Raw genomic sequence first — 12,921 nt, forward strand, 5'->3', positions numbered from 1 at the left:
TCTTTTCTGAGTATAGAGAACTTTTCAAAAATGAGCTGGGGAGGCTGCCAGTGATGTATTCCATGGAGCTTGACCCGTAGTCCAGCCAATGTATCGCATTCCAGTAGCAATAAAGGATAAAGTCAAGGCTGAGCTGGACAGAATGCAGGACTTGGGTGTCATCACTTCAGTCTGGGTACCAACTGAATAGGTCACCAAGAAAAAATATGGACAGGAAATCCAAATTTGTATAAATGTATGAGCTCAATGCGGCACTAAAATGATCACATCACCCCACGCGCAGTGCAGAGGAGGGTGCCGCATAGATGGCCAGCACAATGGTTAATGTCATGGCAGACCAGGACTACCCTTCCAGTGGCAAGGAGACTTCTGGAGCCCCAACCAAAGGACATGCAGGATGTCAAGGCCCAGCTGCTAAACAGAAGGCTGATGCAAAATAAAAATTACGACAAAACTAGCCGGCCGCTCGCCCCATTGACTGAAGGGCAAGTTGTAATGTTGCAGATTCCACAAGGTTACAGTGGAAATGAGCTGCCAGGAACCCAGGTCATACCTGGTTCGTTCAAAGGGCAAAGTATACAGGGGGGACAAACGACACATCCTCTCAGTAACAGAGCCACCTCCATCTCAAAAAGACCCAGAAAAATTGGCATTTTTGGATTTGGAATGTGAGCCTCCCGGTAACCACAGGAGAAGAGATGGATGATGTCCTTGAGACTATAGACAGTAGTCAATCAGGACAAGGTGCCCCAAGCCTCCACATCAGCAGAGGGCTATTACAAAATGCGCACTGGGCGTGTCTGTAAGCTGAACTCAAAATACTGGGACTGAACTTGGTTGAATGTGTATATTGTTGCACTAGTGAAGGTTATGTATGTTCACTCTATCACGTTGGGGGGGGGGGGCAGCTCAAGAAAGGAGATGTAGATAGCCGATGCCATCGGGCTGCTCTGCACCCGATGCAATCGCATTGCAGCCACCATACTCGAAATAGCACACGTTAGTTGAATCGAGAACTAGCAGGGAGCAGATGCCACATTGTGGACTCTCTCTCTCCCTACCGATAATCACGTTTGGTTGTGTTCAGTAAAGTCTTTTATTTGGTTTACCTCACCCGCTGACTCGACTTGTTATTAAGCACACACGACAAATAGCTTTCACAAAATTGCTCAAGATTAAAAATGAGGTGCTTTCTGTCAGATTTATCTAATAACTTCTTGTCCATTTCCTCCATGGTCAAATCTAGAAACAAGGTTGTTAGCTTTGGAAGAGAGACTGAGTAGCCTGGGACTGAATTCACTGGAGTTCAGGATGAGGATGAATCGTATAGGAACGTATGAAATTATGTAAGGATGAGATGAGATAGAAATAGGGAAGTTACTTCTACAGGTAGTTAAGACTAGAAATATGGGTCATAAACTCAAGTTTGGGGGAGGAGATTTAAGACAGAGATAAGGAGGAAATGCTTCTCCGAAAGAGTAGTGAATCTGGATTCGCTGCCCAATGAAGTAGTGGATCATTAAATCTGATAAAACCGAGTTTTGAATAGTTGGGGAATTAGGCATTATGGGGAATGGGCCAGTAAATGAAACTGAATCTATTAGAGCAGCCACAATTGGCTTTTGGACTGTACTCAATGGAATACAGAAGGATGAGGAGGACCTCTTAGAGACATTTCAAATGCTGAAAGGCCTAGACAGGATAGATGTGGCAAGGTTGTTTCCCACGGTAGGGGAGTCTAGGACAAGAGGGTACAACTTCAGGATAAAAATGTATCAATTTAAAACAGAGATGTGGAGAAATTTCTGAAGCCAGAGGATTATGAGTCTATGGAACTTGTTGCCACAGGCGACTGTGGAAGCGAGGTCATTGGGTGTACTTAAGGCAGAGATTGGCAGGTATTTGATTAGTCAGGGCATCAAAGGTTATGAGGAGAATGCTAGGGAGTGGGGCTGAGTGGAAGGAAGGATTAGCTCATGACCAAATGGCAGAGCAAACTCCTTGGGCCCGATTTGCCTACTTCTGGTCCCACATCTTGTAATCTTATTGAATGGTAGAGCAGACTCGCCTATTTCTTATGTTCTTATACTGCTTTTTTTTAAATTACAGATCAAAGCCACAAAATCGGTGCAAACTCATTTGAAATCCTGAATACCTGCTATTATTGCTCTTGGTTCAGCAAATGCCAAATAACCCAACTTTTTCAAAGGGAGTACTCATACCTGGATTGTACATGGAGATTGATGATCGTCATTGTCTTTCTGGTGCATCTTTAAAATATTTAATCTCTGCCTAACTGAAATGTTCCCTTGCGCTCTTAAACTCACCTGCCCATTAGAGTTAAACTTTTAGGACTTTGTTCCTGTAAATCCTTTTTTTATTTTAAGTGCTTCAATCAGACAACACCACCATGGAACATAAATTAAGATAAAAGAAAGTGATTTAAAATGAACCTTTAAACCACAGTTTAGTCAACTTAGGCCAGTACATTTTATCCTCAATCTTTTCCTAAATTTTGCTTCAAACCACCTAAATGCAATCAAATTACTGTTCTGAGCAATTTCAACAGTTGGCTGATATGTACTCAGATGCCGCTAATCACCCACATCCAGTTGGGCCGTAACTCAGCCTCTCAAGTGAATCTGTCTGCCTCCTCGTGTTGGTTTCCAAACATCCAAGAGTCAGCCTGGAGTCAGATACTGTCCTGTCTCCATCATTAGGGTCCCTAATGATTTAATTCCCAATAACTCTGAAACATATTCTAATCAGCACTGTCCAAGTTATATTTCGCTGGACTGCCCCATTTCCCAAAGAAACATCATGAAATCAGGATTTCAGGGTCTGAGATACAGGGAAAGGTTGTGCAGACTGGGGCTTTTTTCTCTGGAGCGTAGAAGATTGAGAGGGGACTTGATCGAGGTGTTTAAGATTTTAAAAGGGACAGACAGAGTCAATGTGGATAGGCTTTTTCAATTAAGAAAGGGGGAGATTCAAACTAGAGGGCATGGTTTAAGATTGAAGGGGGAAAATTATAAGGGGAACATGAGGGGAAATTTCTTTACGCAAAGGGTGGTGGGGATGTGGAATGAGCTTCCGGCAGGCGTGGTCGAGGCGGGATCATTGGTTACATTTAAGGAAAGACTGGATCGTTACATGGATAGGAGGGGACTAGAGGGGTATGGACCGGGTGCTGGTCAGTGGGACTAGGAGGGTGGGGATTTGCCTCGGCATGGACTAGTAGGGCCGAACTGGCCTGTTCTGTGCTGTAAGTGGTTATATGGAAATACCATGCCTCCATCAAAGCTAGATCTTAATTTAATTTTTAATTCAGCCCATGGGCCCTGTGCTGCCTTTAAATACTCCATAAGACCAATTCATCTGCTAACTGTATATATCTTGAAAGGTGGGAGGAAATTGGAGCGGACACTAGGAGACATTACAAACTTTTTACCTACAGTGCCAGATTCGAACCAAGGTCGCTGGTGCTGCAATAGCATTGTGCTAACTGCTTCGCCTACCATGCCTCACTTGGCCCGATTTTTGTATAGGGTATTTTATTAATAACTTGCTGGAACGTTTCTTTCCCATTTAATGTCATGAATGAATTTTTCTTGTACCTATTTCTTGATTTATCCAAAAAATTAAATTATTACAGCAGCTAAAATTGTATTTTTGGCAAAACACATAAAAGAGTTACTTGAAAAATTATAAAATCATATCATGCCATGAAATTTGTTTAATTTTGTCTGCAGATTAATTTGGTAAAGAGTCATCAATGTATAAAGCACAGATCCAACCCACTCTTAAATAATTTCTGTTGATGAAGTACTGCAGTCAATAGCCTTCATTTCTTCAATCAGTTTGCTAAAATGTCTCTTATTTTTGCAGAATATTTCTACATTACATGGTTAACAGTTAAAAACACATTCTGGAACAGGTCATAATTTTGCATTCCTCTCACTGGCCAAGGTAACAGCAAAGGATGTAGAATCCCCACCCTAGACTGAGAATGATTAATGAATGTTGTTGGAAAAGTGAAGAGGGAAACGGTAGTATCACTCTCCAGGAGGTGAAGGTGAAGGAAGTTTTCTGACATTAATGTGCATTCTTTCAAATCTGCAGTTTACAACAAATAGTGACCAAGAATCATGTTCTGGCTTTGGCCCACCGTGGTTCAGTGTTGACTTGTTTCATCTCAAATCGCAAGCAACTCTTCTTTCCTCTCCTGAGTTGCAACAACTGACACATTCACTGAATGAATGTGGCTAAAAAATACAAATGATGTTGCCAAATTGACAAACATAAAAATAAGCAACATCCACAGCCAAAAGTGAACAAGCTGTCAACTTTAGCAATTGATCTGTCAATGCTCTCTTGTTGAGAGATACTTTGATGAAGGGCTCAAGCCAAAAACATTGGTTATGTATCTTTATCTTTGCTATATACACTGTTTGACCCATTGAGTTTCTCCTGCATTGGGTGTTTACTTCAATCATGGTCTCTGCAGACGTTTGTGTTTCACTGCACTCTTGTTGAATTGTACAAACCAGATGGATTTACAATGTGGGAGGTAGGTTAAGGTCAGGTACTGGAAATGTGATCGACCTTATGAAACATTAAACATGAACTTGCATACAAGATGGTGCCAAAAGAAACAGATTTGTTTAGTAAAAAGGTAAGAAGTTTGAATGACTAAAATGTGGGACCTTATGTCCTTGCCCTATTCATCTAAAACCAGAATCAAGGTATTGGAAATCTCCAGTGAAGACAAAGAAGCTTAGTTATTGATAAGGTGATTTTTCATTGTTACTCAGTGACCTCAGACAAGAGGGATAGTGAGCAATCAAAATGTCTCAGGCCAGATACCTCTTTAACAAGACGGTGTACTGCTCTCTCCATGCAGAGGAAAGAAGAAAATACAAAATTTGTGGGGCAATGAATAAACATGTCATTCCCAAAGGTATTGAAGCACATTCAACAATTATTGTCACATTTAAGAACAATACCATCAATAAAACTTCAGATTGATCATATAAAACTACTAAGAAGGAAATTAATGGTGAAGGGAATATTGCATGTCATAAAAAGGCCTTTTATATATTAATTGTGCCCATTTCTTGTTGACGTCCTACTCAATGAAAGGGTGAACTGGTGTGAAAGATAATGGTTTGCATTGTATATAGATATGTTTTTGGGAGATAAATTGGGACAGGTTTTTTAGTGTCGGTCAAATATAAACACTTTAAAACAAATCTTATTTAAAATACTGTAGCTCTGCTCATGCTAGACATGTCAGCACCAAGAGCCTTTGCAAAAGCTTTGGAGAGTGTCCAAGTGACTTCACTAATGGATTGTTGTTTACAAAAAGGCAACAGATGAAAGAATTCATTGGAGCCACAGGCTGTCTGAGGGGAACTTGCTGTTCCAAGAGGGTCATGTGGTTTTGCAAGCAGAGAGAGTAAAACAGGCTTTCTCTCTGAGAGAGAGAGAGGAGAGGACTGGCTACCTAATATTTCACTTGAAATAAGAGAAACAAAAAAGGAACTTTGCGGTGACCTGAAAGAAAGAGGTTATCATCTGGAAAACCCTGAGGAGGCAAGTTTCTTCGGCAAGACACTGAAGTGGCTGGTTACAAGGAATCAGTTGTGGGTGTCTAGTGAACAACAAATATCTCTCTGAAAACTGACAAGAACCTTCCTGAGTGGTAACCATTTACCTTTCTAGCACCAAAGCCTGGCGAACTTTATACATGTTAAATTCTGTGCACAGTATAAGAACTGCCTGCAACCAGAGAACTTGGAAGAATGAGAAGTGAGATTGGACTGTGAATCAAATAATTTTTCTAAACTTACATACACATTCGATTTGAATTAGAAAGGGGTTAAGTTAGGTTTGTTAAGTTAATAGTGACAAGTTAAAGTGTGATTCTGTTTTCATGTTTAAAGATAATTAAAAGCAACTTTTGTTTAAGTAACCATTTGTCGGTGAATATCTATTGCTGCTGGGCTTTGGGGTTCTCTGGACACATAACACTGGGTACTTCCTGTTAACAAATTACTCCATTGCTGTTATGTTTTCCTTATTGTAGTTCCCACACCTGTTGACATCATGAGTATATACGCCATCATTAATTATCCTCCAGTAGAAATTGGAGCAAGAGATTACATGTCCTATCCATATTCATTGTAGGTTAAGAGGTCAACAAGGTGTATTGCACACAAAAGCAATGAAACCAGTGTGAACTGAAGGGATGTCACTGAAAAATTATTTGATGATAAATTTCACCAATATCAGCATTAATGTTAATATTTCAGAAAGCTTTGATTGCAGCGATTGGCATGGATTGAATCATTCATGCATTGAATACATTTATTCTGTTGAATTCATGTCCTGAGGCCTTTACTTTGCCACAGACTGTGATAGTCTGGAGCCACTTGCATCACAGACTGGGTGACACAGACTACAAGGTCAGATGCTGTGTGGCTGCCAAGGAGAGATCCCATTAACAACAATATATATTTTCTCAATATCTTATAATTCAGATTTCTTTCCTTATTTTAAGACAGCATGTAACAGTTCATATGCATATGACCTTGCATATGCCTTGAGAAGAAGGAAGAATGGAATTTTGCTCCAGAAGGTGGCAACAGACTGTTATAATTGCTGGAAATAATGGCATATAATTGGTTGTAATTTAACAGCAGCATTGATAGCGAACAGAGAAGAGTCGATAGACTACCTGGGCAGTGTAAATGTGGTAGAATCTGGGAGGAGTTGACGAGAAGGCAAGGAAAATAACATGGAGTTAGTATAAGATTGGATTCAATGGTCACTTGATGTTAGCACACACTTAATAGGCAGAAGGGCATGTTTCCTTGTTGCAAAATTTTGTATTCCAATAAACCATTAAATGCTGTCCTTCTTATTCTCACAGATTACCAATAGAAACAAGAGGTTCAGCAAGGGAAATGAAGGAATTATGTGTGACATTGATGAGACAATGGTCATTTGCTGTTGGTTACCTTAGTGAGAAGTGTGGATGAAAAAAGGCTGGAAGAACTGAGGAATTAATTACAATGCTACTGTGCAGATCTCCTCTGGAGGCAAAGAAAGAAAGTAGAAAGTCTCCTTCAGAACCTATTGCCGGAGCTATGGAGTTCTACAGACATAAATAAGGCCTTTAGCCCACCCAGGCCATGCTGACTAGCAAGCACCCTTTAACACAAATCCTACCCATTGTTGGCCAAATAACTGGAAATGATGAGTCAGAATACAGGATGGAGATCAAGCATCTGGTCAGGTGGTGCCAGAACAAGAATCTTGCTCTCAGCATCACCAAGACCAAGGAGCTTATTGTTGTTTTTCGGGAAGAGATGCTGAGAGACCACACACCTGTCTGCATTTGATAGGAAGGAGGTCGAGAGCGTTTAAACCCTTCAAGTTCTTGGGAGTCCATATTTCAGAGGAACTTCTTTGGATCCGGATATGTTGAGGGAACTATGAAGAAGCCAAAATGCCTCTTCTCAGGAGACTGAAGAGATATGGCATGTGGTCAAATGCGGTATCAAATGTATACTGGCTGGTTGCATCCCTCTGGTTCAATTCAAGTGCCCCCGATCACAGAAGACTGCAAAAGGTAGCAAACACATGATGGCTAGTCCTCAGGTGTAGTATCCTGAAGATCCACCTCAGAAAATCTCGATCACCTTTGACAATTTTCACTGTCAATAGACAATGAACAGTTTTTAAGGAGAACATTTGGTACATTGGTCTTCATAAATCAAAGTATTGAGTTCAGAGTACTTTATGGTGAAGTTGTATAAGATACAGGCGAGGCCAAATTTGGAGTATTGTGTTCACTTCGGTCATCTATTTACAGGACAGATATCAATAAGATTGAAAGAGTGCAGATAAGATTTACAAGGATTTGCTGGGACAAGGAGTGGAGTTCTGTGTATTCATATCGATTTAAGGATAATATTTTAAAAATGTTTTAACTTAAGCCACTGTGAAATATGAACAAATAATGAACAGATTTAAAAATAAGATCATTCAAGTACTGTGGTTATCTTTTCTAAAGTGCCAGCAATCCCTTCTAAATGAATGAGGTTACCGTGTGTACACTTGATGCAAAGCTAAGGGACTGACTGCAATGTATACCAGACCACTCTCACTGACACATTTGTTCTCCTCTGCTGCAGGCAATGCTCATTGTTCATTGCAGCAATGCAGCAAGAGATCAAATGGGCCAGTGCTTGGCTTCTGGGTCACATTGGAGCTCCACAGTTGGATGAGCATGTGTCCAAGTCCGAAATCAGCTCAGCAGTGAGTGGCTAGCAAGAAGCATTGTGCCACAGCTCATGTTTTCTCATTCCCATTTGTCCATTAATTCCCAGCAGAAATAACTGGAAAAGTTTCCTTCAAATGGAGGCAGTGTGGCCTGGAAGGTCACTTCAATGCAGTGTGCAGCTGTCTCCTGGTCTGGTAAAGGTTGTGGCACAATCCATCACTTTTAATTCACAACAGGCAGAAAGCCAGGAAAGTACTCACAAATTTTTTATGTCAACAGCTCCTCGGAAGGCCTTTCTCGGAACAGCATGAATGTGGTTTTCACTCAAGTCACTAGAAGGAAATAACAAGGAAACAAAATTAGCACAGGTCTCAGGTACAAGTCAACCAGACAAGAATGTCTTCAGGTGAGGTGTGGCCAAATTAGTTACAATGCCAGGCTTCGTTTTATTTCCAATCACATTTTCATTTGCACCCTTTTTTTTGTTCTTAACAAAAAGATTTCTTCTAATGCACAATGAAACTTAAAATGCACAAAGATACAGATTTGGCAAATGATACATAAAGAGTAGCACAGAATTGTACATCTCTTTTACAAAAGCAAAAAAAAAGAGCCGTCCAAATTCAATGGATTTTTACTTTCATGTGTGTGCTCGCCTATTCACTCTAAAAAGTGCAGAACCTGGAATAAGCAGCATAGATGGTAAAAGTCTGGTTCCTTGTGCATTTTTAGTTTGATGAATGCACAGAAGGAGATGGGACCTGTTTGCTGTGATTCAATTTTAATCATAACAATTACAGCACGGAAACAGGCCATTAGGCCCTTCTAGTCCGCACCGAACCAAACACCCCTTTCTAATCCCACCTCCCTGCACAATGCCCATAACCCTCCATCTTCTTCTCATCCATATACCTGTCCAACCTTTTCTTAAATAATACAATTGACTCCGCCGCCACTATTTCTCCCGGAAGATCATTCCACACAGCTACCACTCTCTGAGTAAAGAAGTTCCCCCTCATATTACCTCTAAACCTCTGCCCCTTAATTCTTAACTCATGTCCTCTTGTTTTAAACTTTCCTCCTCTTAACAGAAATAGTCTATCCTCATCCATTCTGTCTATCCCTTTCATAATCTTAAATACTTCTATTAAATCCCCTCTCAACCTTCTACGCTCCAAAGAATAAAGACCCAATCTGTCCAATCTCTCCCCATACTCCAGATGCTTAAACCCAGGCAACATTCTGGTAAACCTTCTCTGCACTCTCTCCACTCTGTTTATATCCTTCCTATAATTAGGCGACCAGAACTGCACACAGAACTCCAAATTAGGCCGCACCAACGTCTTATACAATCTCAACATCACCTCCCAACTCCTATATTCCATGCAATGATTGATAAAGGCCAGCATACTAAAAGCCTTCTTCACCACCCTATTCACGTGAGTTTCTACCTTCAGGGAACGATGTACCGTCACTCCTAAATTTTTCTGCTCTTCTGTATTCCTCAATGCTCTCCCATTTACCACATATGTCCTATTCTGATTCTTCTTACCAAAATGAAGCACCTCACACTTATCAGCATTAAATTCCATCTGCCATTTTTCAGCCCACTTTTCTAAGCAGCCCAAATCCCTCTGCAATCCTTGAAAACCTTCTTCATTATCCACTATTCCACCTATCTTAGTATCGTCTGCATATTTACTAATCCAATTCACCACCCCATCATCTAGATCATTAATGTATATAACGAACAACAATGGGCCCAATACAGATCCTTGAGGCACACAACTGGTTACCGGCCTCCAACCTGACAGACAATTATCCACTACCACTCTCTGGCCTCTCCCTTTCAGCCAATGTTCAATCCATTTGACTATCTCAAAATTTATACCTAAAGACTGCACCTTCCTAACTAACCTTCCATGTGGTACCTTATCGAAGGCCTTACTGAAGTCCATATAGACAACATCCACTGCGCTACCCTCATCCACATTCCTAGTCACCTCTTCAAAAAATTCAATCAGATTCTTTATATTCTTCAAAAGCCTTAAAACTACACCTTTTGTAATCTCTATATTCCCCATATTTACCCAATTTGCTTTTTTTATCCCACATCTCCAAATATCCTTCTCCTTAGTGAATACCGAAGAAAAGAAACTGTTCAATATCTCCCCCATTTCTCTAGGTTCCACACACAGTTTTCCACTCTGATTTTCTAAGGGACCAATTTTGTCTCTAGCTTTCCTCTTACCATTAACATATTTGTAGAACTCTTTTGGATTAGTTTTCACCCTGCTTGCCATAGTTTTCTCGTACCTTCTTTTAGCTTTCCTAATTCCTCTCTTAAGATTCCTCTTACATTCAATGTATCTTTCAAACATCTCCTTAACTCCATGCTTCTTATATCTAATGTACGCCTCCCTTTTTCTTCGAACCAAGTTTCCAATATTCCTTGAAAACCACGGCTCTCTCAAACCTTTTGCCCCTCCTTTTAACCTAACAGGAACATAAAGCTTTTGCACTCTCAAGGCATTTTAAGTAATCTGTGAAATGCAAGACGACTAGAGAAGCCTTGACAATAAATCTTACTCCTTCAAATGAAATAAGACTTTCACCATCATTTTAATAGCTCAAGGTAAAAGGATTAACCATTTCTTAGCCAAAACACAAATCTAGATTTTCTACCTTATGTTGGCTTATTTCTTATTTGCAATATCCGTGCAAGCAGAACGTGGTCAAACAGAACTAATTAATTAATACAAAATCCCTCTGGTAGATACCTTCTCACACTCTCCTGTCAATGTAATCATGTTATAGGGTTATCTTTGAAGTTGCAATTACTATGACAAATCTATCAACCAGGAAACATGGTGCATTTGGAAGTCTGAATACAATTACTACTTTTCATCTATTTAAGGACAAATCTTATGTCATTTTTAACTGTAAATAGTGTCCTTCCGTCAAAGATCTAATCAGTTGCTTAGATGACCTTTCCTCTTTTATGAGATTAGATGGGAATGTTGGAAAGTCAGTCCATTGGAACAATCAGACTAAACTTGATCCTCTCTTTCACGTCCAGCCAAAGTAAATAGTTGCAAATCCTTGGCTCATCTCATGTTTTGCTGGGAATATGAATGGTCTGGTCAATTGCAGATATTATGTGATGTCTGTTGACGCAGCACATGACAGGGAGTGAATGTCTGCACTTTCTTCTTTTGTCCTCATTGATCTAATACTCAAGAACAACCTCTAAGTTTCGAGACGGTGTTCAGTCAATCAGTCAGCCAGCATTTTATTGTCATTTTTAAAACCGTAAAACAACCATAAAAACAAAATTGTGTTTCTCCAGGACAAGGCATTACTTAATAACATAATACTATACACAAGACCAAGCAAAGAAGTGAGCAAAATAGCACCGCAGCAAGGGGCCACTGTGAGCAACTGCTGCACAGCTGTCACGAACCATGCCCACCAGCCTCCCAGTTACAATTTTATCCCTAACAAATTAACAACATAACATTACATTTAACTTTAAAACAAACTACTCAACAGAATATTACAAAAATAACAGTGAATAGAACATGATTACAGACCGAGACCAGTCCATGGCTCAGTAAAACAGGATAGCAATGTCCATATCAGCATAGTGACTCCTGGCTCAGCATTTGACATTCCCTCCCGTCCAGAGGATGCTGCAGCCTTCCACCGCACTGCTGTTTGAGATGTCCAACCACTACCAGGCTGCAGATGGTAGCGAGAGTTCTCCAGCCCTTTTTTTCATGAAAACTCCCCTCAGTCTACAGTTACTCAGAGCCTTGGCTCCAGCATCTGCTGCCGCTGAACCTCAGTCTTCCGGTCAACACACCCACCATGGGTGCCCAAGCCAGCACAAGACCCACTGCTCCAGACCCTCAGACTACCTCGTTGACTCATCGCCATTCTTCCAGCTTGACACAGCAACGCTGCCAGCGACGCAGAAGGCCTTTGCAGCTACACCCCTCTTGCCAGTGCCCTGCTGACTCTAGCCTTGAGAGACCGCCGACTCCAACAATCACCACTGACTCCGCTCACCACACCACTGTCCCTGGCATGGTGGATTGGCACAGCTGTATCCTGGTATTAATAAACCTCAATTTATTGAATCAATTGGATATTTAAACTGCCTTGAATCATAACTCAACTATACTATATGAAAACTATACTAATTCTGGCAAAAAAAACATTTTAGGTGCAGTGTCAAAGCTTCAGGGACTTAATGCAATTGATTTTTTTTAAAAATATAAATTTAGAGCCACACAAATAAAAGCACCTAATGAAAAATAATTTAAGTAAACATGTGGCATATAAAAAGGAAAAGGCTAAGAAAACTGCCCTATATACCACCCCGTCCTCCCCATCCCCACAAATAGAAAAGAAAAAGGGAAAAAAAAGAATAAGAAAGGGAAAAGAGACCCTCAACAGGGGTGCCTATTACTATAAAGTTTCTTATAGTATAATGCGACCCTAAGGAGAAATGGAAGCCAGAGCCTCATTTAAATATTAACCCCCATATTTTGTAAATAAGGGCTCCATATCTTCCAAAATATATAATGTGTCTCTTAAATTGTAATTTTCTCAAGTGGTTTCCAACT

At 40.4% G+C, this 12,921-nt stretch overlaps 1 protein-coding gene across 2 annotated transcripts in view; it reads right to left on the reverse strand.

Annotated features, from left to right (window-relative positions):
• slit2 (slit homolog 2 (Drosophila)) overlaps nucleotides 1–12,921 on the reverse strand; it is a 509,410-nt gene that overhangs the window by 174,959 nt on the left and 321,530 nt on the right. For both annotated transcript variants that reach the window (XM_069925076.1, XM_069925074.1), the window contains exon 5: nucleotides 8,551–8,622. In XM_069925076.1, the coding sequence (XP_069781177.1) occupies nucleotides 8,551–8,622 (72 nt within the window). The remainder of the gene's footprint in view (nucleotides 1–8,550; nucleotides 8,623–12,921) is intronic.

Source organism: Narcine bancroftii, chromosome 3, assembly GCF_036971445.1.
Source record: "Narcine bancroftii isolate sNarBan1 chromosome 3, sNarBan1.hap1, whole genome shotgun sequence".
Lineage (NCBI taxonomy): Eukaryota > Metazoa > Chordata > Chondrichthyes > Torpediniformes > Narcinidae > Narcine > Narcine bancroftii.